We start from the raw sequence: 26,146 nt of genomic DNA, 5'->3' as shown, positions 1-26,146 counted from the left end.
AGAGGCAGTTTGGAACTCGGTAGTGAGTGTTGCAATTGAGGACAGACAATCTTTACGCGTTATGAGCTTCAGCACTTGCCGATCCCGTTCTTTGAGTTTGTGGTCTACCACTTCACAGCTGAGCCGTTGTTGCTCCTAGATGTTTCCACTTCACAATAACAGCACTTGCAGTTGACCAGGGCAGCTCTAGCATGGCAGAAATTTGAACTGACTTGTTGTAAAGGTGGCATCCTATGACAGTGCCACGTTGAAAGTCACTGAGCTCTTCTACTGCCACTGCATGTCTATGGAGATTGCATGGCTGTGGGCTATATTTAATACACTTGTCAGCAACGGTTGTGGCTGACAGCTGAATCGACTAATTTGAAGAGGTGTCCACATACTTTTGTATATATAGTGTAGATGTATGTGTTTCTTTCTGTTCAGTAGAAGAGATGTGTGTGTTCTTCCATCACATCGAGAGAGATAGAGAGCGCGCGAGCGAGAGGGAGAGAGAGATAGAGAGCAAATGAGCCAGAGACAGAGCTCTCTTGGCATCCGCTGTCGAGTCCGTTCGCGGCAGAGAATAGCGGTCTTATGGGACAGAGATGGGAGAGGTGTGCCGTTTCTTTATCAGCCTATGACACTGACACAGCGACCAGGATGTATCTAACCACCCAGAAAATGATGCTTCTGATCGGTCTCAGCTGCCTCTGGCTCCAAGTGCTTTCAGAGGTAAGCTACTATGATCACTTGCTGTATGTGTTTAGTGGCTATAATTGCGTTCATTTTCAAGGTGCTCCCTATTTTCTCACCATTTCATGGCCAGCATGTAGCCTATGTTTACTCTTGCGGTTATCTTGGGCCGGGTCGAACTTACAAAACTGATTTAACCTAGATGAAATTAACCTGGAGAAATAGTTTACGTTAAATAAAACAACAATGCTCCTTTTTCTTTTCAAGGTGCGCCCCATTTTTTCTCCACCGACATAACGGTCATTATAGGCTAGGTGCTACACACTAAAAACAAATGGTTCAATATAGGGCCAAGTAAAGCTCCTTTGCTTATAACCATAGCAATACCCTTTTGGTTCTATATGGCACCTTTTATGAAGGTTCTATAAAGCTCTGGAACAGCTGGGTTTCTAATTGAGAACTTCTGACTTAGTCAACCATTCTCAATCGGTCCAAAATGTTCTAATGAGTTACCACCCCTACATGTTAATTATCACTAAAAGGGTAAAATGACCCTTTTTGAACTGCAAATAACCATTGACGGGCTTAAAGGGTTGTTTGGGTCAGTATGGTTCCATATTTAACCATCACCGTTCCCAAAGAACCCTTGAGGAATCCTCATTTTTCAGTGTGTAGCCTACATGTCATCATGGTTGGAATCACAGTATTATGGAATATCGTATACGTTCAGTTGCGTTTTTTAATGATTTTCTATTTCAACAATACTTTATTTTAGCCTACAGCTCTGCTACGTCAAGGGGTAGAGACGAATGTGCTGGACAAAGCAGTTTGAATGTAGGTACATTCATTTCTTATTGGCGAGCGCGCACACACACGCGCATACACACACACACACACACACGGTTCCCTCATAACGGGCTATCACAGGAACTCGCCCCAGTGATGAACGGTAACACCACGCGCTATTGCCCTTTGTCGCAGCAATTCAATCAACCTCCCTCAGCCTTCCAACAGCGCATCTACACCATTTGCATCTACAATATGTATGATTTTGGGTTGTGGCCTGTTTATATTATAATCATAAAGCCTTATTGAGACGCAATGTAGCCCTATTGCCTATAGGATATGCTTAACTGTTGGGCCATATTCGAGGTTATCCTTTCATACAGATCATTCAGAGTGGGTATTATATTACTGTCGAATGAATCTCTCAACGTGCATCTTTTAGATAAGGAGATTGGATGGAAATGGGGGGAGTGATGTGAGGTGGATTGTTGTTAGAATGGACACTAAAAGGCTTATTTGGGAAGGGTGGGTGATGGTTCTGACTATTTGAGCCCTTCAATGGTTCTTTGCCGTTAAGAAAAGTGTTCTTTGCTCTTTTAGCGATAATTAAAATGTATGGGGCGGTGGCTCATTAGAATATTTTGGGGCGTGGTTTGCTCGCAGCTCTTTTTGTGCAATCGTGAGTGAGTGACATTACAGTTGATATCATGTGTTGAGTTACGGGAATTTACGTTGAAAAAGACTATGGTCAGTGACAGTTTCATGTATTGCCTTGTGTCAACTAAGAACAGTTGACTGAATCAGTGGTTCTCAAGTCTCTCCTCAGGGACCCAACGCTGTTGTACAGTTAGCACGTAGTACTCAATTTGTTAATTTAAACAATAATAACCCTTTAGGAATTTCAACAATATAATATGGCTAACCAGGATTAAAAGAAATGATGGTTCTTCAAACGATTGAAAAATGAATTTTGAGATTAGCAAAAATTCTTTAGAGAATAATTCTCCATAGAGATTATATAATGAACCATCAAAAAGGGTTCTCTTTATCCCCCAAAAGGGCTGTAACCATAGCAAACCTCTTTTGGGGGGTGCTATATATAACCTTTTATTAATGGTTATTTATAGAATCTTAGGAAAGGGTTCTTTATAGCACCATAAATACTATAGTCCACAGGCTGTCATTGTATACTAATTTGTTCTTAATTGACTTACCGGGATAAATAACGGTAAACAAATATTCCATTTAAAACCTAATGATCTTGGTTCTTTATAGACCTTCAAAAAAAGGTTATACATAAAGCACCTGCTTAGCAAAGCATTTTAGCTAACCCTTTACCTTTATTTAACTGGGCAAGCCAGTTAGGAACAAATTCTTATTTACAATGATGGCCTAGGAACAATGGGTTAACTGCCTTTGTTAACTGCAGAACAACAGATTTTTACCTAGTCTGCTCGTGGATTTGATCTAGCAACCTTTCGGTTCGCTAGGCTAACATGCTAACCACTAGGCTACCTGCCACCTCAGGTAGCCTAATTCTCCTAACCTGTGACATTAATGCTGCTAACCTGCCACGAAAGGTCACTTTCATCCGTAGCTGTGTACCATAGTCAAAACCTGTGTGGTGTGTATAGGCCATGGCTGGTTGTGACAGGGTCAGGGTCATGGGTGAAGCCATGTTTCATCCAGACCAGGGACATTAGAAGTAGATCACCTCAGAGGCCAGATCAGCTGTGTAAACCATATGTTACAAGACACTGATTATGTGTCAATATTGTAGATTGCAATTCTCTCTAATCATCAATGCTGAGGAATTATAAACCCCTTTGGTTCCTCAAACCCTATGAGGCATATATCAATTAAATGGTCCATCAATTAATCAGTGAATTCATCTATTTTAATGTTTTATTTTTTCTGAATAAATCAGAAGGTTTGTAATGTATTATTTATGAAACCATGTAGATACGTGAGTGTTGAGTGTGGTGTTAATGTAACAGAGCTGGTTTGGTGAATCGTGAATCAAGTGAACACGTCCATTTGAAGAGAAACCTTGCCCTGAGACCTGTAGACTTGTCAATTCCCAGAGCTATTACTTGAGCTCCATGGGCTTGGCTGACAGTCCTGTGGTGCATATCTCTGTGTGTGTCTGTACCGGTTCTGTGACCCCGTCTCTGTGTGGCTGTGCAGTCACCTGTGCCGTGCAGATTGAAGGCTACCAATATGTTCCAATACCAACACAATTTTACAGTTTAGAATGCATGCTCGATATACTGATTCATTCAAAGTGGTGTGCTAGTGTGGATATTGGAACAGATCAAGACTGTGGTGCGGTAACATCTGAATGCTTCTCTATCAGTATGATAACCGTGACATTGATATGAGTGGAGATATCAGCATGTTAGATTTTCATCAGAAACTCCTGTTCACTGTATAGTATGATTAACCAGAGCAATGCCAAAGCACCCAGGACAGACTTTGGGGAAACTGTGCGAAATAACTAAATGCTCAATGTAAATCTGTGTGTGTCAGAGGCAAAGCAATGGAAGGGCCTTGCCCATTGGGTTGCCAACTGTCCCGTATTAGCCGGGATGTCCCTTATATTGGGCTAAATTGGTTTGTCCCATACCTGATCTCCCTTGTCCCATATATTCATCCAATCACAGTATAGCGTAAACGTGCCAATTCCTGCAAAGTTATTTCTGATGTTGTTCGGTTGGTTTGGCACATCAAGGAAATATGGATAAACCGGCAAAAAAGAAAAGACTGCATCTACAACAAACAACGGGAAGCAAAAAAGAAAAGACTGCATCTACAACAAACAACGGGAAGCAAAAAAGAAAAGACTGCATCTACAACAAACAACGGGAAGCAAAAAAGCCATGGTTAAGGCTGTCAGTGGTGACTCGAAGAAAGCTTTCTGTACTTTATGCCGTCAGGAATTCTCATTTGGCCATGGAGGGGAGAATGACCAAACTCCGCATGCATCCACAGAAATGCACAAGAAGGCCACGCTAGCTAAAGGTGCTAGCAATATTGGCGCATTCTTCGTGACGTCTACTGCGGAGAATCTTGTTTCTCATGATTTGTGAGTCCTTCAAGTTCCTTTTGGCAAACTCCAAGTAGTCTGTCATGTGCCTTTTACTGAGGAGTGGCTTACATAAAGGCCTGATTGGTGGAGTGCTTCGAAGATGGTTGTTCTTCTGGAATGTTCTCAAATCTCCACAGAGGAACTCTGGAGCTGTATCAGAGTGACCTTTGGGTTCTTGCTCACCTCCCTGACCAAGGTCCTTCTCCCACGATTGCTCAGTTTGCCCGGATGGCCAGCTCTAGGAAGAGTCTTGGTGGTTCCAAAATTCTTCCATTTAAGAATGATGGAGGCGAATGTGTTCTTGTGGACCTTCAAGACTACAGACCTTTTTTGGTACCCTTCCCCAGATCTGTGCCCCGACACAATCATGTCTCAGAGCTCTACGGACAATTCCTTCAACCTCATGGCTTGGTTTTTGCTCTGAAATGCACTGTCAACTGTGGGAACCTATATAGACAGATGTGTGCCTTTCTAAATCATGTCCAATCAATTGAATTTACCACAGGTGGACTCCAATCAAGTTGTAGAAACAGCTCAAGGATTATCAATGAAAACAGGATGTACCAGAGCTCAATTTCAATTCTCAGAGCAAAGTCGGAAGTTTACATACACTTAGGTTGGAGTCATTAAAACTCGCTTTTCAACCACTCCACAAATGTCTTGTTAACAAAATATTGTTTTGGCAAGTCGGTTAGGACATCTACTTTGTGCATGACACAAGTAATTTTTCCAACAATTGTTTACAGACAGATTATTTCATTTATAATTCACTGTATCACAATTCCAGTGGGTCAGAAGTTTACATACACTAAGTTGACTGTGCCTTTAAACAGCTTGGAATATTCCAGAAAATGATGTCATGGCTTTGGAAGCTTCTGATAGGCTAATTGACATAATTCGAGTCAATTGGAAATGTACCTGTAGATGTATTTCAAGGCCTATCTTCAAACTCAGTGCCTCTTTGCTTGACATCATCAGAAAATCAAAAGAAATCAGCCAAGACCTCAGAAAATAATTGTAGACCTCCACAAGTCTGGTTCATCCTTGAGAGCAATTTCCAAACACCTGAAGGTACCACATTCATATGTACAAACAATAGTACGCAAGAATAAACACCATGGGACCACGCAGCCATCATACTGCTCAGAAAGGAGACGCGTTCTGTCTCCTACAGATGAATGTCATTGTTGTGAAAAGTGCAGTGAACAGCATAGAACCTTGTGAAGATGCTGGAGGAAACAGGTACAAAAGTATCTACAGTGCCTTGCGAAAGTATTCGGCCCCCTTGAACTTTGCGACCTTTTGCCACATTTCAGGCTTCAAACATAAAGATATAAAACTGTATTTTTTTGTGAAGAATCAACAACAAGTGGGACACAATCATGAAGTGGAACGACATTTATTGGATATTTCAAACTTTTTTAACAAATCAAAAACTGAAAAATTGGACGTGCAAAATTATTCAGCCCCCTTAAGTTAATACTTTGTAGCGCCACCTTTTGCTGCGATTACAGCTGTAAGTCGCTTGGGGTATGTCTCTATCAGTTTTGCACATCGAGAGACTGAAATGTTTTCCCATTCCTCCTTGCAAAACAGCTCGAGCTCAGTGAGGTTGGATGGAGAGCATTTGTGAACAGCAGTTTTCAGTTCTTTCCACAGATTCTCGATTGGATTCAGGTCTGGACTTTGACTTGGCCATTCTAACACCTGGATATGTTTATTTTTGAACCATTCCATTGTAGATTTTGCTTTATGTTTTGTATCATTGTCTTGTTGGAAGACAAATCTCCGTCCCAGTCTCAGGTCTTTTGCAGACTCCATCAGGTTTTCTTCCAGAATGGTCCTGTATTTGGCTCCATCCATCTTCCCATCAATTTTAACCATCTTCCCTGTCCCTGCTGAAGAAAAGCAGGCCCAAACCATGATGCTGCCACCACCATGTTTGACAGTGGGGATGGTGTGTTCAGGGTGATGAGCTGTGTTGCTTTTACGCCAAACATAACGTCTTGCATTGTTGCCAAAAAGTTCAATTTTGGTTTCTTCTGACCAGAGCACCTTCTTCCACATGTTTGGTGTGTCTCCCAGGTGGCTTGTGGCAAACTTTAAACAACACTTTTTATGGATATCTTTAAGAAATGGCTTTCTTCTTGCCACTCTTCCATAAAGGCCAGATTTGTGCAATATACGACTGATTGTTGTCCTATGGACAGAGTCTCCCACCTCAGCTGTAGATCTCTGCAGTTCATCCAGAGTGATCATAGGCCTCTGGGCTGCATCTCTGATCAGTCTTCTCCTTGTATGAGCTGAAAGTTTAGAGGGACGGCCAGGTCTTGGTAGATTTGCAGTGGTCTGATACTCCTTCCATTTCAATATTATCGCTTGCACAGTGCTCCTTGGGATGTTTAAAGCTTGGGAAATCTTTTTGTATCCAAATCCGGCTTTAAACTTCTTCACAACAGTATCTCGGACCTGCCTGGTGTGTTCTTTGTTCTTTATGATGCTCTCTGCGCTTTTGATGGACCTCTGAGACTATCACAGTGCAGGTGCATTTATACGGAGACTTGATTACACACAGGTGGATTGTATTTATCATCATTAGTCATTTAGGTCAACATTGGATCATTCAGAGATCCTCACTGAACTTCTGGAGCGAGTTTGCTGCACTGAAAGTAAAGGGGCTGAATAATTTTGCACGCCCAATTTTTCACTTTTTGATTTGTTAAAAAAGTTTGAAATATCCAATAAATGTCGTTCCACTTCATGATTGTGTCCCACTTGTTGTTGATTCGTCACAAAAAAATACAGTTTTATATCTTTATGTTTGAAGCCTGAAATGTGGCAAAAGGTCACAAAGTTCAAGGGGGCCGAATACTTTCGCAAGGCACTGTATATCCACAGTAAAACAAGTCCTAAATAGACTTAACCTGAAAGGCTGCTCAGCAAGGAAGAAGTCACTGCTCCAAAACCGCCATAAAAAATGCCAGACTACGGTTTGCAACTGCACGTACTTTTTGAAACAAAAATATAATTGTTTGGCCATAATGACCGTCGTTATGTTTGGAGGAAAAAGGGGGGGCTTGCAAGCCGAAGAACACCATCCCAACTGTGAAGCACGGGGGTGGCAGTATCATGTTGTGGGGGTGCTTTGCTGCAGGAGGGACTGGTGCACTTCACAAAATAGATGGCATCATGAGGTAGGGAAATTATGTGGATATATTGAAGCAACATCTCAAGAGGAATCTCAGTCAGGAAGTTAAAGCTTGGTCGCAAATGGGTCTTCCAAATGGACAATGACCCCAAGCATACTTGCAAAGTTGTGGCAAAAGGGCTTAAGGACAACAAAGTCAAGATATTGGAGAGGCCATCACAAAGCCCTGACTTCAATCCTATAGAAAATATGTGGGCTGAACTGAAAAAGCGTGTGCGAGCAGGGAGGCCTACAAACCTGACTCAGTTACTCCAGCTCTGTCAGGAGGAATTGGCCAAAATTCAACCAATTTATTGTGGGAAGTTTGTGGAAGGCTACTCGAAACGTTTGACCCAAGTTAAACAATTTAATGGCAATGCTACCAAATACTAATTGAGTGTATGTACACTTCTGAACCACTAGGAGTGTGATGAAAGAAATAAAGGCTGAAATAAATCATTCTCTCTACTATTATTTAGACATTTCACATTCTTCAAATAAAGTGGTGATCCTAACTGACCTAAGACAGGGAATTTTTACTAGAATTAAATGTCAGGAATTGGGAAAAACTGAGTTTAAATGTATTTGGCTAAGGTGTATGTAAACTTCCGACTACAACTGTATATAAATAAGGTATTTCCGTGTTTTTTGTTGTTGTTTTTCCCCCAAAAAGAATTACCTTGTCATTATGTGGTGTTGTGTGTATATTGATGAGGGGAAAAAATCATTTAATCCATTTTAGAATAAGGCTGTAACGTAACAAAATGTTTTTAAAAAGTCAAGGAGTCTGAATTATTTTGGAATGCACTGTATATTTAGTTCATTTATCAGCTGCTCTCATCACACCGTAGTACCATTACACTTCTGATACCAATGCAAGGTGAAAGGGGGCCACAAAATTGTGAACCGCTGTAAAAATAGTTTTTTTTGTATAGAATTTAAAAAACAAAAACATTTTGACAATACATATTACAGTTCTCGAAAGTTTCTCATTACAAAACAGTGTAGTTCATCCCAGCGTTATACAAATGACAAAATACTCAGAAGTAGTTTAAATATACATTTAAAATGCATGGAACAAAAATGCTGCCCATATCTGGCGGCAGCGGCCTGTCTGCCAGGGTCTAGGACTTTTGCACTGAAATAATCACTTCAGGCCCCATGTGATCACTATCATAACTCTGTTATGGATGCTGAATTTACCCTGTTCATTCAGAAACTGCACCGAAAAGGAATTCCCATCCCTTATTGAGGTTTTGGACAGCTGCAGCCCTGACATTTTCCCTAACATCCATAGACTACTAAGGGCCATCATTGCCCTTCTTATGACTTCATGTAGTGTTGAGAGACTCTTCTAAACTACAAACCAGATCAAAACATCCATCAGATCTTGCATGCTGACTGCACATCTCAACAATCTAGCACTGTTGTACTTTGAAAGGGAACACAGTGACTCTTGTTGTTGACTGTCATGAAATAATCTCCATCTTTAACCAAGCCTACACACTACAACACGTGGGTTCCTCAAGGGAAGGGTGATGGTTCTATTTTTATTTATTTATTTAATTTCACCTTTATTTAACCAGGTAGGCAAGTTGAGAACAAGTTCTTGTTTACAACTGCGACCTGGCCAAGATAAAGCAAAGCAGTTCAACACATATAACAACACCGAGTTACACATGGAGTAAAACAAACATACAGTCAATAATACAGTAGAAAAATAAGTCTATATACAATGTGAGCAAATGAGGTGAGATAAGGGAAGTAAAGGCAATAAATAGGCCATGGTGGCGAAGTAAATACAATATAGCAATTAAAACACTGGAATGGTAGATTTGACAGTAGATGAGTGTGCAAAGTAGAAATACTGGGGTGCAAAGGAGCAAAATAAATAAATAAATACAGTAGAGGAAGAGGTAGTTGTTAGTGTTTCCAGTTTCAGATATTTTTGTAGTTCGTTCCAGTCATTGGCAGCAGAGAACTGAAAGTAGAGGCGGCCAAAGGAGGAATTGGCTTTGGGGGTGACAAGTGAGATATAAATGCTGGAACGCGTGCTACTGGTGGGTGCAGCTATGGTGACCAGCGAGCAGAGATAAGGCGACTTTACCTAGCAGGGTCTTGTAGATGACCTGGAGCCAGTGGGTTTGGCGACGAGTATGAAGCGAGGGCCAGCCGACGAGAGCGTACAGGTCGCAGTGGTGGGTAGTATATGGAGCTTTGGTGACAAAACGGATGGCACCGTGATATACTGCATCCAATTTGTTGAGTAGGGTGTTGGAGGCTCTTTTGTAAATGACATCGCCAAAGTCGAGGATCGGTAAGATGGTCAGTTTTACGAGGATATGTTTGGCAGCATGAGTGAAGGATGCTTTGTTGCAAAATAGGAAGCCAATTCTAGATTTAACTTTGGATTGGAGATGTTTGACGTGAGTCTGGAAGGAGAGTTTACAGCCTAACCAGACACCTAGGTTTTTGTAGTTGTCCACATATTCTAAGTCAGAAACATCCAGAGTAGTGATGCTGGACGGGCGGGCAGGTGCAGGCAGTTATCGGTTGAAGAGCATGCATTTAGTTTATTTGTATTTAAGAGCAGTTGGAGGCCACGGAAGGAGAGTTGTATGGCATTGAAGCTCGTCTGGAGGGTTGTTAACACAGTGTCCAAAGAAGGGCCAGATGTATACAGAATGGTGTCGTCTGCGTAGAGGTGGATCAGAGACTCACCAGCAGCAAGAGCGACATCATTGATATATACAGAGAAGCGAGTCTGCCCAATAATTGAACCCTGTGGAACCCCCATAGAGACTGCCAGAGGCCCGGACAACAGTCACTCAGATTTGACACACTGAACTCTGTCAGATAAGTAGTTGGTGAACCAGGCGAGGCAATCATTTGAGAAACCAAGGCTATTTAGTCTGCCGATGAGGATGTGGTGATTGGCAGAGTCTAAAGCCTTGGCCATGTCAATGAATATGTCTGCACAGTATTGTTTCTTATCGATGTTGGTTAATATATCGTTTTGTACCTTGAGCGTGGCTGAGGTGCACCCATGACCAGCTCGGAAACCGGATTGCATAGCGGAGAAGGTACGGTGGGATTCGAAATGGTCGGTGATCTTTTTTTTAACTTGGCTTTCGAAGTCCTTAGAAAGGCAAGGTAGGATAGATATAGGTCTGTAGCAGTTTGTGTCAAGAGTGTTCCCCCCCTTTAAAGAGGGGGATAACCGCAGCTGCTTTCCAATCTTTGGGAATCTCAGATCACACGAAAGAGATGTTGAACAGGCTAGTAATAGGGGTGGAACCATACTGATCATAAGAACCCTTTGAGCCCTTCAATGGTTATTTGCTGTTCAAAAAATGGTTATTTCCTCTTATAATGATAGATAATTACACTGGACCTTCTACAAACTGGAAACAACATATCTTGAGGCCGCATTTGTTTTAGCTGGGGACTTTAATGAAGCATTTTTGAGGAAAACGCTGCCAAAGTTCTATCCACACATTGCGCTTCAAAACTCTTGAAAATTGTTACTCTCCCTTCCGTGATTGCTACAAGGCCCTCCCCCGCCCTCCCTTTGGCAAATCAGATCAGGACTCCATTCTGCTCCTCCCTTCCTATAGGCAGAAACTCAAACAGGAATTACCCGTGCTAAGGTCTATTTAACGCTGGACTGACCAATCGGAATCCATGCTTTTGTTCTGATTACACGGAATGGGATATGTTCCAGGTTGCCTCTGAGAATAACATTGATGTATACACTGACACAGTGACTGAGTTCATCAGGAAGTGTATAGGGGATATTGTTCCCAATGTGACTATTAAAACCTACCCAAACCAAAAAACGTGGATAGATGACAGCATTCGCGCAAAACTGAAAGCGCAAACGACCACATTTAACCATGGCAAGGTGTCTGGGAATATGGTTGAATACAAACACTGCAGTTATGCCATCCGTAAGGCAATCAAACAGGCTAAACATCAGTACAGAGACAAAGTGGATTACAAAGGGAAAACTAGCTACGCCGTGACACCGCCACCTTGCTTCCAAACAAGCTAAACACCTTCTTCGCCTGCTTTGAAAATAACACAGTGGCCCGCTCCCGAGGACTGTGGGCTCTCGTTCTCTGTGACCGATGTGAGTAAGACTTTTAAGCTTGTTAATTAACCCTTGCAAGGATACCGACCCAGACGACATCCCTAGCCGCGTCCTCAGAGCATACGCAGACCAGCTGGCTGGAGCGTTTACTGACATATTCAATCTCTCCCTATCCCAGTCTGCTGTCCCCACTTGCTTCACGATGACCACCATTGTTCCTATACCCTATGCCATCTGGACGAGAGGAATACAGTACCTACGTACGAATGCTGTTCATTGACTTCGTTCAGCCTTCAACACCGTAGTACCCTCCAATCTCATCATTAAGTTTGGGGCCCAGGGTCTGAACCCCGCACTGTGCAACTGGGTTCTGGACGGGCCGTCCCAAGGTGCTGAAGGTAGGAAACAACACCTCTACTACGCTGATCCTCAACACAGGGGCCCCACAAGGGTGCGTGCTCAGACCCATCCTGTACTCCCTGTTCACCCATGACAGCGTGGCCACGCATCTTTCCAACTCAATCATCAAGTTTGCAGACAACACAACAGTAGTAGGCCTGATTACCAAATGATGAGATAGCCTACAGCGAGGAGGTGAGGTCCCTGGCGGAGTGGTGCCAGGAAAATAATGTCAACGTCAGCAAAATGAAAGAGCTGATAATGGACTTCAGGAGACAGCAGAGGGAGCACGCCCCCATCCACATCAACGGGACCGCAGTGGAGAAGGTGAAAAGCTTAAAGTTCCTTGGCATACACATCACGGACAATCTGAAATCGTCCACCCACACAGATAGTGTTGTAAAGAAGGCGCAAAAATGCCTCTTCAACCTCAGGAGGCTAAAGAAAATCGGCTTGGCCCCTAAGACCCTCACAAACTCTTACAGATGCACCATTGAGAGCATCCTGTTGGGCTGTATCAACGCCTGGTATGGCAACTGCACTGCCCGTAACCGCAGGGTTCTCCAGAGGGTGGTGCAGTCTGCCCAACACATCACCGGGGGCACACTGCCTGCCCTCCAGGACACCTACAGCACCTGTTGTCACAGGAATGCCAAAAAGATAAATAAGGGCATCAACCACCCGTGCCACGGCATGTTCCCCCTACTATCATCCAGAAGGCAGGGTCAGGTGCATCAAGGTGCATCAAAGCTGGGGCCGAGAGACTGATAAACAGCTTCTATCTCAAGGCCATCAGACTGTTAAATAGCAATCACTAGCCAGCCTCCACCCAGTACCCTGCCCTGAACTTAGTCACTGTCACTAGCCGGCTACCACCCGGTCACTCAACCCTGCACCTTAAAGACTGTTGCCCTATGTACATAGACATGGAATCACTGGTCACTTTAAAAATGTTTACATACTGTTTTACTAATTTCATATGTATATAATGTATTCTACTGTATTCTAGTTAATGCCACTCCGACATTGCTCATCCTAATATTTATATATTTCTTAATTCCATTGTTTTACTTTTAGATTGTATGAATTGTTGTGAATTGTTAGATATATAGACTGCACTGTTGGAGCTAGGAACACAAGCATTTAGCAATAACATCTGCTAAGTAAGTGTATGCAACCAATAAAATTGGGTTTGATTTGATTAAAATGTAGGGGCGGTGGCTAATTAGAATTTTTGGGGGGATGGTTTGTTGTCTGCTCTTTTTTTACAACTGTGAGTGAGTACCATCCCAGTTGATCTAATCTGCTGTGTTATGATATTACATGTTATATATGACAATGGCTGGTGATGGTGCCTTGTGACAGACTCATGTATGGCCTCGTGACAATTGAGAACAGTTGATTAAGTCAGTAGTTCTTAGTTCTCTCCTTGGGGACCCTTAGTGATGGGGAAATTAAGCTTCCTGAAGCATTGAGATTTTCCAGCCAATGGGTGTCGAAAATAGGTTAATTACGCAAGGCTTTGAGCGACACAGTGTACACTAGTGGCACATGCTGGTGTTATAGATGATGTCCCACACCCCGTAGCGCACGTGTGAGACGAAGCTTCGGACGTCATTGATCACGTGTTTCTGATAAAGTGATACAGGTATCGGCACACTGCTTTGAAGTACACTGCTTAGCAATTTCGACGCATGCCTCGGAGCTCTGGCATCAAACATGACATCACTAGGGACCCCCAGCCATTCCAGAGCAACTTGTTAATAAACACAATTATAAAACCTATGGAATTTTAACAATATAATATGGCTATTAAACCAGAACAACAAAACCAGTATGGTTTTACAAAGAACCTATGCTATTGAGAATGGTTCTATAAAGAATCTTTCTCCATACAGGTTCTATTAAGAACCATAGAAAACGGTTCTATATTGCCCCAAAAAAGGAGTCCTCTTTTATTCAGTATCAGCAGAAACAGGGGCCTCCCGAGCTTCGCAGCAGTCTAAGGCACTGCATCGCAGTGCTTGAGGTGTCACTACAGCCCCGGTTTCGATCGTGACCAGGTGTTCTATAGGGTGGTGCACAATTGGCCCAGCGTTGTCTGGTTTAGTGGAGGGTTTGGCCCGGGGGGCTTTACTTAGCTCATCGCGCTCTAGCGACTTCTTGTGGCAGGCCGGGCGCATGCAGGCTGACTTCGGTCGTCAGTTGAACGGTGTTTCCTCCGACACATTGGTGCAGCTGGCTTCCGGGTTAAGCTGCAGGTGTTAAAAAAGCGTGGTTTGGCAGGTAATGTTTCGAAGGACGCATGACTCGACCTTCGCTTCTCCAGAGCCCGTTGGGGAGCGATGAGACAAGATCGTAATTGGATTGCAATTGGATATCACAAAATTGGGGAGAAAAAGGGTGTAAAATACCATATATATATATATATATATATATATATATATATATATATATATATATATATATATATATAACTGAGTTTTAGACAGTTTCAGATGATATCTGACAGAATGCTGTGTAGTGCAGTCTCTTAGAGTCACATAAACCAGGTCAGAGTCAAGAGGAGAGAAGGAAATGGAGGAAATTCTCTGACTGTTTCTGATGATACTATATATATTTATTTTTTTAACCTTTATTTAACTAGGCAAGTCAGTTAAGAACAAATTCTTATTTTCAATGACGGCCTAGGAACAGTGGGTTAACTGCCTGTTCAGGGGCAGAACAACAGTACAACGCTCTAACCACTAGGCTACCCTGCCGTATATAGTATCAGCAGAAACAGTCAGAGAATTTCCTCCATTTCCTTCTCTCCTCTCGACTCTGACCTGGTTTCTGTGACTCTAAGAGACTGCACTACACAGCATTCTGTCAGATATCATCTGAAACTGTCTTAAACTCGGTTATTCAGTACCAGAGGAGGCTGGTGGAAGGAGCTATAGGAGGATGGGCTCATTGTATCAGCTGGAATGGAATTAATGGAACGGTATAAAAAAAAAACATCAAACATATGGAACATGTGAACATATGGTTCCATTTATTCCATTACAGCAATTACAATACTCCTAAAGCTCCTCACACCAGCCTCCACTGTTCAGTACCCAGGTCTCTGTGTTTTGTATGCTTGTGTGTCTGTAATGTTTGTCTATGTGACTGGTAGGGATTTCACCTGCATCATCGGCACGCCACAAGACATGCCCACTGAGCTAAAGCCTGTAACAGGCTTCGGGTCTTAGGCAAGGTCATGGGGGTCTATATATAATTGATTTGTTCTGTAACAGATATGATGTGAAACATTGACAGTAGGTTGTGTTATCTGAAACTATGTCTGATGTGTTCCTCTTCTCTCAGGTGGTAGCTGATGACAGTTATTTAAACGAGGTGCAAAACACAGGTAGGCTAACAGTCACCTCTCTCCTCTTCTTCCTGTTCCCTGATCTATTTCTTTGTGTTCTATAAAATGTGCCATCCCTTCTTCCCCCACTCATATTCTCTCCATTCCTACTCTCACTCCTCATGTTCTTATAACCTATTTTCCCCTCCTCCTATATCCCCCATCTCTATTCTCTCTCTCTCTCTCTCTCTCTGTGTGGCTGGTGGTTGTGATCTGGGTGGGGTTCTCTCTCTCTCTCACTAGCAAGACCAGCCAATTCGTAATTTCTGGCCTCAATCCAAGTGCTCAAGAAGCACACACACACAAGCGCCCAAATCTCTACAGTGCTGCTGATTAATTGAGGCCTTTGAATGTTGTCACATCAAGGAAAATAAACCCTGCCCCAACATCTGGCCAATCAGACAGCATGATAATCTGTAAGGCCCTCCTTGGCTTTGTTAGCGTACAGTACATCAGTGTGCTTTATTATTGTGTATCTGATGTTGTAGGTATGAGTGTGTCTCGTGTTTGTATGCACTGCCGGCATGTGTGTGAGGACAGACACATACCCACCCCCATATGGCTCAGCTCTGCACGTGTGAACCGTGTCAAATACTCATTGTGGCGGGGGAATGGATTATGGGAGCTGAGAGAATGAGTGTTCCTGTGGTGATGGTTCCCATAGCGATGGAGGAGAGTCTGGTTGTCGTAGCAACACAGAGTGTTGGTTGCCCTAGAAATCAGTGTGTGACTAGGATGTTATGAGTTAATTTGGGTTTAGGTCAAATCTTTTGAGATCTGGCAGGGTCCATCAAACAAGAAGGCAACTAAAAAACATGATTTCCTTCGAAACAGCACATATTTCCAAATCATACGCAAGATTGTTCTAAAATGTATTTCACACATGGTCTCACCACACTTGATAGAAAAAAGGAATCATGATCAAATAACCAAAATGATCAGGTTAAAACACATCATAAACATCTGATGTAAAAGATAAGGTGAAAGTAAATTACAACTCCTCTGTACTTTCAGTATGTTACAAACACTTAGACACACCTCACGCCACTAAACTTTAACACACCATTACATGCAACTACATCATATTATATCAAAGACATTACTGCCATCAACACATTTTACATTTTTAGTTTTCTTTCAAGTGCCTAATTGAATAACACAGTCTGACAAATGACCAAATCATCATTAGGTTATACGGTCACATCTCTGACTGACAGCATTATGAATACATATGACACTATAAGCGCTGTGACCTTATTGGATCACTATTTATTCTGTGTGATTGACAGTAGAGATGACCAATGAGGCAGTGTTTTTACCACCAGCATTACCACCCGAGTTGAAGTATGTATAGAGCTTCTCGGTGAAGTTGCAGCTAGTGAAAGAGTGGATGTGAGATCTGGCCTTTACATCATAAAAGGAGACTAGACCCTCCTCATAATCCACAAACACCCCCACTTTTTGGGGTGTCGGGGGCTTGCCGGAGAAGAAGGGCAGGTAGAAGAGGTTATCGTACATGTTTGCACAATACCAATGCCGGTGGTACCCACTCTTCAGACCCAGAGTCCAGAATCCATTCTCAGGGGTCAGTGGAAGCCAGCCCTTCCTGTTGGTGGACTTTCTAGCCACCCCTAACCTCCACCAAGTCTTCCCCTCTACCTGCACCTCATAGTAGAATCTCCCAGAGGAGAATTCATTCTTTCCCAGGATAGAGGGATTATAATCAAACCTCTCAGGGTTGTTAGGAAGTTTCTTTAGTACGTCTCCCAGTGTCACTTGTTTTCCGTCCTCAGACACGTTGAGGTATGGAAATGCTGTATCAGGGTCCAGAGTCACATCCACTGTGTACTGCTGCATCCTCTTCAGCTTGATGTCAGGCAACTTCTCGATCTCATTATGAAGTGTCTCCTCTAGTTGAGACACAACTCTCCTCACATTCTTCACATGTAGGTAGTAGTGAACACTGATCTCAGACCAGTCCTTGGTGAATGTGGGGGTGCACAGGGATGGGGAACTCTGGAGGAGGTGGAGGTGGTCCTCGGTGTGTGAGAGCTGCTCCAGCTCGGTGCGTCTTCTCTTAAGCTCGGTAATTTCTTGCTCCAGCTCGTTAATCAGCCCTTTAGCCCGCCTGTCTTCGGCTTTCTGCTTCTCCTCAATCTCCACAATGAGCTCAGCCTGGCTTCTTTCAATGGAACGCACCAGAGCATTGAAGACCTTCACAATGTCTGCTTTCTCTCTCTCTGCAACTGTCTTGCTGAGCTCTACAGAGTCATTGATCTCCCTAACCTTCTGCCAGCGGTCATGGATCATCTGCCGCATTTGGGCTATGGAGTTCCGCAGTTGAGCCTTCTTCTTTTCAAACTCTTCCTCTAGAGGCACAGTGTGGTGAGTCTTGTGGTCTGTCTCAGTGCAGAACTGACACACACACGTTTGGTCAGTCCTACAGAACAGCTCCAGGAGTCTGTCGTGCTTCTTACACAACCTGTCTTCCAGGTTCTCCACAGGGTCGATCAGCTTGTGTCTTTTCAGGCCTGCAACTCTCTGATGAGGCTGCAAGTGAATCTCACAGTAAGAGGTCAGACACTCCAGGCAGGACTTCAGGGCTTTAAGCTTTCTCCCAGTGCAGAGATCACAGGCCACTTCTCCGGGCTCGGCAGGGGACAAATCTCTGTCTCTGTCACTCATTCTTTTGAAATGATCTGCAACATTTCTCAGTGTTGTGTTGGTCTTTAACTCTGGTCTTTTGTAGAAAGTATGCTTACACAGTGGACACTGGCTCCGGCTAGTGGTATCCCAGTATCCACTAATACAGGCCTTGCAGAAGTTGTGTCCACATGGAATGGAGACTGGCTCAGTGAACACATCCAGACAGATGGAGCACTGGAACTGATCTTCAGACAGGAAACTGCTAGAGGACGCCATTTCTGCAACACAAAGAGCAAGAGCAACCATATAATTATGTTCTGGAAGGAGTACAACCACAATTCAGTCTCCTTTTATCCAGACGAGGAAGAGTTTAAAAAGATGATGGATTCAGAAAGAATATACTTTACACTAACCAACAGTATATAATATAATACCGATAAATGAATCAGTCAGATTTACACATTTCCATCAGATATTCCCGGTTTAAAGAAGTGACCCAGTAGTGATTTATAAACTATATACTGTAGTGAATGTTTGTCAGAACTGTTCTGTTCGTTCTCCTGTTTGTAGACTGTGTTTTGTGGTTGTGAACGAAATAGTTGTCATACTCTGTTGCTGATCGATATGTAATGTTACTGTTGTGACTATCTGTTTTTGCATGTCTTTCCCTGAGACATGTACAACAAAATTGACTTCTGTGGTCAATGAAATGTAATTCCAGGAAAATGTAATAAACGGATACAATAAATCATCTTCATAAAATTCCTCTAATATTGTCGACAGGGATCATGGCTTTTAGCCAAGGGCGTAGCACGTGAATACAGCTGAGGAAAACAGGAAGCACAGCGATTCTGGTAGAAATAAGCCATACCTGTTCGGGTAAACCCTCCCTCCAACTCGATCAGTACTTACTTGAGTTTGCTTGTGCCTTCTATTTCTTTATGAAAGGTGGACTCTGTGCAGGCTGCAGCTGTGTTGCTATTTTCGCGAGCAGGAACGTGCTTGTTACCGTGTGCAGTTTCCTGCTCTCAACTGAACTCTGACTTCAGCAAAGTGTCATCTCGTAACTCCTCCCTGCTCCTACTTCCCTATAGTAGGGAAGGTGTGTCATTAGCTTTAATCGTCCATAGTTATTTGCTTGAAAGTATACTGAAAAACAAAAAAAAGGTTCAGAAAATGCTCATTAACTCGTGGAGTACAATGGAACGGAGGATGAAGAGAAAGAAGGAGAGGGAAGTGTAATGAGATGAGCAGAAGGAAGAGACGGTGTGTACAGTAGGAGGAAGTATAGCACAGTAGTTTGTTTCATACAGGCCTCTACTATCGGCTGTGATATTCCCCAGAGATGATAGGTCAGTTTTATATAAGCCTCTACTATCGGCTGTGATATTCCCCAGAGATGATAGGTCAGTTTTATATAAGCCTCTACTATCGGCTGTGATATTCCCCAGAGATGATAGGTCAGTTTTATATAAGCCTCTACTATCGGCTGTGATATTCCCCAGAGATGATAGGTCAGTTTTATATAAGCCTCTACTATCGGCTGTGATATTCCCCAGAGATGATAGGTCAGTTTTATATAAGCCTCTACTATCGGCTGTGATATTCCCCAGAGATGATAGGTCAGTTTTATATAAACCTCTACTATCGGCTGTGATATTCCCCAGAGATGATAGGTCAGTTTTATATAAGCCTCTACTATCGGCTGTGATATTCCCCAGAGATGATAGGTCAGTTTTATATAAGCCTCTACTATCGGCTGTGATATTCCCCAGAGATGATAGGTCAGTTTTATATAAGCCTCTACTATCGGCTGTGATATTCCCCAGAGATGATAGGTCAGTTTTATATAAGCCTCTACTATCGGCTGTGATATTCCCCAGAGATGATAGGTCAGTTTTATATAAACCTCTACTATCGGCTGTGATATTCCCCAGAGATGATAGGTCAGTTTTATATAAGCCTCTACTATCGGCTGTGATATTCCCCAGAGATGATAGGTCAGTTTTATATAAGCCTCTACTATCGGCTGTGATATTCCCCAGAGATGATAGGTCAGTTTTATACAAGCCTCTACTATCGGCTGTGATATTCCCCAGAGATGATAGGTCAGTTTTATATAAGCCTCTACTATCGGCTGTGATATTCCCCAGAGATGATAGGTCAGTTGTATATAAGCCTCTACTATCGGCTGTGATATTCCCCAGAGATGATAGGTCAGTTTTATACAAGCCTCTACTATCGGCTGTGATATTCCCCAGAGATGACAGGTCAGTTTTATATAAGCCTCTACTATCGGCTGTGATATTCCCCAGAGATGATAGGTCAGTTGTATATAAGCCTCTACTATCGGCTGTGATATTCCCCAGAGATGATAGGTCAGTTTTGGCATTTAGTGGATTTATTGAGTCTTTTAAGGTTGTCTGGCAGTAAGCCAATACAAAAATACAAAAAACGATTCAGTACACCCAATATTCCAACACAGTACACCCCCATTATCTTACACAGCACATACATAGCCAACACTATAATACATTATGTTATTTACTCATCATTGCATGATAAAATTATATCAACAAACTAATTGCACATAAAATGTGCTAAATTACGACATTTTATTCAGTCTGTGTGATTGACAGGACAGATGACCAATGGGGCTGAGTTTGGACCCTCAGAATTATTACAAGGGTTGAAATACGGATAGAGTTTCTCAGTGAAGGTGTTGCCAGTGAAAGAGTAGATATGAGACCTGGCCTCCACATTGTAGAAGGAGATCTGACCATCCTCATAATCCACAAACACCCCCACCTTCTGGAGCTTCTCTCTCAGGGAAATGGGGACACGAGTATAGTTGCAGGCCTGGTACTTATTTTTACCTCTCATATACACAGTCCACCGTCCACCCTCAGGGCTCTCAGTTGTAGGTTCTTTTCTCATGATGGACTCTTTGGCCACTCCAAAAATCCACTCAATCTTCCCCTTTACCTGCACCTCATAGTAGAATCCCCCTGAGGAGAAGCCCTCCTTTCCCAGGACAGAGAATAAATAATCAAACCTCTTTGGGTTGTCAGTGAGAAGCTGTGGTCCTTGTTCATATCTCACTTGTTTCCTGTCCTCAGACAGGATGAGACAGTGATGTGCTGTATCAGGGTCTAGAGTCACATCCACTGCACACCTCTGCATCCTCATCAGCTCGGCATCACACAACTTCTCCATCTCTTTGATAACTGTCTCCTCCAGCTGAGACAAAGTTCTCCTCATGATCCCTGCACACAGTGCACTGTGAACACTGATCTCAGACCAGTCCTTGGTGTTGGTGGGGGGGCTCAGGGATAGGGAGCTTTGGAGGAGGTGGAGGTGATCCTCAGTGTGTGAGAGCTGCTTCAGCTCAGTGCTTCTCCTCAGTAGCTCATTAATTTCCTGCTCCAGCTCTTTAATGAACCCTTCAGCCCGCATCTCTGCTACTTTCTGCTTCTCCTCAACCACCTCAATGAGCTCAGCCTGGCTTCTCTCAATGGAGCGCACCAGATTAGAGAAGATCTGCACGCTGTCCGCTATCGCTCTCTCTGTGTCTCTCTTCCTAAACTGTACTAAGTGTTTGATCTTCTGAACCTTCTGCAGTCGCTCCTGGATCATCTGCTGCACTTGTGCCTCCGTCTTCCCAAGCTGAGCCTTCCTCTCTCCACACTCTTCCTCTAGAGGGACAATGTGGTGAGTCTTGTGGTCTGTCTCAGTACAGAACTGACACACGCATGTCTGGTCAGTCCTACAGAACAGCTCCAGGAGTCTGCCGTGCTTCTTACACAACCTGTCTTCCAGGTTCTCCACAGGGTCGATCAGCTTGTGCCTCTTCATGCCTGTAACTCTCTGATGAGGCTGCAGGTGAATTTCACAGAAAGAGGTCAGACACTCCAGGCAGGACTTCAGGGCCTTGAGCTTCGTCCCAGTGCAGACATCACAGGCCACTTCTCCAGACTCTGTAAGACTTTGGTTTGGGCTGCCGGGAGCTTCCACTTGAACTGACCTCCTGAACTGAGCAGCCATCTCAGAAATGAAGGTATTGACGAGAAGCTCAGGTCTCGTGAAGAACTTATGCTTATACATTGGACACTGGCACAGGTCAGTGGTATCCCAGTATTTGCTGATACAGACCTTGCAGAAGTTGTGTCCACATGGAGTGGAAACGGGCTCAGTGAACATATCCAGACAAATAGAGCACTGGAACTGATCTTCAGACAGGAAACATCTAGGGGACGCCATTTCTGGAACACAACAGAACAAACACATCAAAAGACGTGCTAGAATGTGTCAGCATTTAGACAGTACACTTTGTACATGTCCTTTTTATCACTCTCATAGTGACCTTGGTGTCTTCAGTTCAGTTCCCACTCTCACTCACAAGGTTTTGCTATCTCCCTATTAAGCATCTTCACCATCTCCTCTTGCTACTCACCCGAGTGTTTGTTATTCCCTTTTATATCTCTATGAAAGGTAGACTGTCAGCTGCAGTGTTCTTTTTGGGAGTTGCTGGAGAAAGTTTGTTTCTGTGTGCAGATACCAGCTCTATATTTAACTTTCACTTCAGCAAAGTGACATCATTTAACTCCACCCTGCTCTGCTCTTTGCAAATATTTGCCCTTAAAGGGACAGAGTTGATATTTTACCAGCCTGTCTAAAGTCTCTTCTGATGTTTTTCCTCACATCATTTTGTATTGTAATTTGCTGATTATTCGAATCAGCTGTGTAGTTGTAGGGCAAAAAAACAAAATGTGCTCCCCTTGTGGTCCCGAGGACCGTGATTGGGAAACCATGCTCTATCGTGTGTGGGACGTCATCTAATATAATAATTTAGCTGCTATAAATTCTTGATTGAAGCCTTGGGTAATGAACCTGTTTACGACACAATTGTCTGGAAAGCCTCAATGCTTCAGGAAGCTTCATTTCCCCATCACTATTTCATACCAGAACGCAGAGGAATGTGTGTGTCAAAAAAGTGGTTTCCTTCAAAGCAATGTGTCGATGCCTGTATCTGTCAGAGTCGTGTGTATAGGTGGCAGGGAAGTCAGGAGCAGGAGAATCAAACTTGTGGAATGGAGTTGTTTAATAACTTTAAACAAAACATAACTCCAAAACTATGAATGATATAAAACAAAGTGGGTACGAGGACCCGTCGCGCACCAATACAAACACGAAATCTGAACAACAAAGAATCTCCGACAAAGACATGAGGGGAAAAAGAGGGTTAAATACATAACAGGTTATGAATGGGATTGAAACCAGGTGTGTAGGAAGACAAGACCAAACCAATGGAAAATGAAAAATGGATCAATGATGGCTAGAGAACCGGTGACGTCGACTGCCGAGCACCGCCCGAACAAGGAGAGGCATCGACTTTGGCAGAAGTCGTGACAGTATCACTTTATCAGAACCATGTGATCAATGACATCCAAAGCTTATTTTTGTCAAACAACTACCTGATTGGTTTGGTAGGAGACAAAAAGGCTACCCTGCGCAGGCGCTACGGTGTGTGGGACATCATCTATAATAATTTGGCTGATCTAAATTCTTTTGACAAGCAGGTGCCGCTAGTGTACACTGTGTTGCTTAAAGCCTCAAGCAATGAAAAGTTTCAAACACAATTGGCTGAGCCTTAATGCTTCAAGAAGCTTTGTTTCCCCATCACTAGTAAATACTACATCACTTAATTTGCATATACCCTGCCCATTCCCCTCCCCAATAATCCCAATTTGTGCCACCCATAAGTGAAAGACCTACATAACCATAAGGTTATAGAAAAGAACAGAAGTGTGAAGTTCTACCTACAGGTTATGGAAAATGTGCTCTTATAGTTTTTCTCCAGTAGGTTTTTTCAAGGAGAAAGCCCCAAACTTCCATGTCAAATATAATAAATCACTTTAGTAATTACTACAGTAACATCCCCAAAAACACTATAGTAATTATTACAGTAAACCAAAACACTACAGTAAATATTACGGTATACTACAGTTTGCAAAAACACTACAGTAAATACTATAGTATATATTTCTCTTTTTTACTACAGTATTTATGCTATAGTAAACTAGAGAAAACACTACAGTGAATACTATAGTATTCCGACCGTAGTATACACTACAATATTTTTTCATGTGGGTCCCTCTTCTTTTTTCTCTCTTCCTCTTCCAGATTGGAATGAGGTATGATGGGTAAGGGCTACAGCCTCTGGAAAGAGAGAGAGAGAGAGAGAGAGTGTGTGTGTGTGTGTGTGTGTGTGTGTGTGTGTGTGTGTGTGTGTGTGTGTGTGTGTGTGTGTGTGTGTGTGTGTGTGTGTGTGTGTGTGTGTGTGTGTGTGTGTGTGTGTGTGTGTGTGTGTGCGTGCGTGCGTGTGTGCGTGTGTGCGCGTGCATGGCATGATTAGATGATGTTCAAGGACAGCCAAGCTGTGTGTGAGAGATAACACTGGTCCTGGCTATTGCAGCTCCTCTCTCTGTCCTAGCTATTAATCACAGGGTGTGTGTGTGTGTGTGTGTGTGTGTGTGTGTGTGTGTGTGTGTGTGTGTGTGTGTGTGTGTGTGTGTGTGTGTGTGTGTATGTGTGTGTGTGTGTGTGTGAGTGTGTGTGTGTGTGTGTGTGTGTGTTCGTGTGTGTGTGTTTGGGTGCGTGTTTGGGTGCGTGCATGTATGTCTGTGTTTGTTTGGGTCTGGCAGAGTGTGAGTTGCTTAGTTACTATAGAGTTTGATCCTGCTACTCAATGGAATGTCTAATACATCTCTCTCTCTCTCTCTCTCTCTCTCTCTCTCTCTCTCTCTACTAATACTGCTCTAATTACTGCCTGGGAGATTATTGTTGTTGTGTGTGTGTGGGTGGGGGGGTTGGGGTAGCATAATTTTCGTGTCAGCAGCAGTTTTATTTAGCCTTTGTTGTTTATGCCTCTTCCACTAATTCCCCCTCTACAGTACAGAGTGTACACTCCTTAGGGACCCTCAGACTACAGACTGTACCCTCCTTAAGGACCCTCTGCTGTGTGTCCTCCTTCTTTTTGAGTAAGAATGGGAGTGGGAGGTGAAGGGATTTTAACATGGATCAGTTGAGTAACCGTATTACAGAGGTCCCCTGCTGTGTCATCGGAAAGTGGATATTAATACGTCTTGTAACTCTGTACATGAATATAGGAGAAGCAAGGCGATTTTCCATTTTGAATCAGGACTCTCCATCTCCCTCTCTCTCTTCAGCTCCTCTTCTCTGCCTCTCTCTCCAGGTCCACTGCCCTGCTATGAAGGGTTTACAGCTCTACTGTAACATTGTCCCTTTTCTCACCTTCCACAACTGTCTTTCTCTATCTCTCCTCCAAGCTCCTTGCTCCTGTTCCAAGGGTTTTTCAAAGCTGGGTTACTAACATTATCCTCTCTCTCTCTCTTCCATTCTCTCTCTCTCTCTCTCTTTCTCGCTCTCTCTCTCTCTCTCTCACTCTCACTCTCTATTCAGCCCCTCTCTCCTGTTCGGAGGGTTTTACAGAGCTGGGTTACTATAACGGCTCTGTGTCTCAGACGGACTCTGGCGCTCTCTGCCTGCGGTGGACAGAGTTTCCAGACTACGTGCTGCAGTACCCTGGCCGAGGCCTTGGGGAGCACAGCTACTGCCGTAACCCTGACAGAGAGTCCAACCCCTGGTGCTTCTTCAGACAGACCTCTGGGGCCATCGGCTGGTCTTACTGCGACTGCCACCAGGGTAGGTCGACAGCACATATGTGAAATAGGCATATTAAATACATGCAGTAGTTTGTGTGTATACACAGTACCAGTCAAAAGTTTGGACACACCCACTCATTCCAGGGTTTTTCTTTATTTTTACTATTGTCTACATTGTCAAAACTATGAAATT

The 26,146-nt window shown here is 43.2% G+C and overlaps 3 protein-coding genes and 1 non-coding gene across 4 annotated transcripts in view; 2 read left to right on the top strand and 2 right to left on the bottom strand.

The window, feature by feature from the left end:
* The first annotated feature begins 576 nt into the window (after positions 1-576).
* Positions 577-26,146, top strand: part of LOC139375605 (neurotrypsin-like) — a 41,115-nt gene continuing 15,545 nt past the window's right edge. Inside the window, exons 1-3 of the mRNA XM_071117395.1 lie at positions 577-714; positions 15,580-15,622; positions 25,751-25,993. Coding sequence (XP_070973496.1) covers positions 577-714; positions 15,580-15,622; positions 25,751-25,993 — 424 coding nt within the window. The remainder of the gene's footprint in view (positions 715-15,579; positions 15,623-25,750; positions 25,994-26,146) is intronic.
* Positions 16,479-19,323, bottom strand: LOC139375604 (E3 ubiquitin-protein ligase TRIM21-like). Its single transcript, XM_071117394.1, has 2 exons — positions 19,181-19,323; positions 16,479-18,546 (listed from the first exon to the last, which is right to left on the bottom strand). Exon 2 carries the CDS (start codon positions 18,542-18,544, stop codon positions 16,892-16,894), a length of 1,653 nt encoding a protein of 550 aa, XP_070973495.1. The 5' UTR covers positions 18,545-18,546; positions 19,181-19,323; the 3' UTR covers positions 16,479-16,891.
* On the bottom strand, positions 20,652-22,859 carry LOC139376621 (E3 ubiquitin-protein ligase TRIM21-like). Its single transcript, XM_071119410.1, has 2 exons — positions 22,722-22,859; positions 20,652-22,530 (listed from the first exon to the last, which is right to left on the bottom strand). Exon 2 carries the CDS (start codon positions 22,526-22,528, stop codon positions 20,888-20,890), a length of 1,641 nt encoding a protein of 546 aa, XP_070975511.1. The 5' UTR covers positions 22,529-22,530; positions 22,722-22,859; the 3' UTR covers positions 20,652-20,887.
* LOC139377754 (U7 small nuclear RNA) lies at positions 24,102-24,154 on the top strand. The gene has a single exon (XR_011628227.1). It is a non-coding gene; the product is annotated as a U7 small nuclear RNA (small nuclear RNA).

The sequence above is a fragment of the Oncorhynchus clarkii genome, chromosome 20 (genome assembly GCF_045791955.1).
Source record: "Oncorhynchus clarkii lewisi isolate Uvic-CL-2024 chromosome 20, UVic_Ocla_1.0, whole genome shotgun sequence".
NCBI classification, from domain to species: Eukaryota; Metazoa; Chordata; class Actinopteri; order Salmoniformes; family Salmonidae; genus Oncorhynchus; species Oncorhynchus clarkii.
Note: the sequence above shows the minus strand (reverse complement) of the source record. Positions and strands in the feature narration are given on the sequence as shown.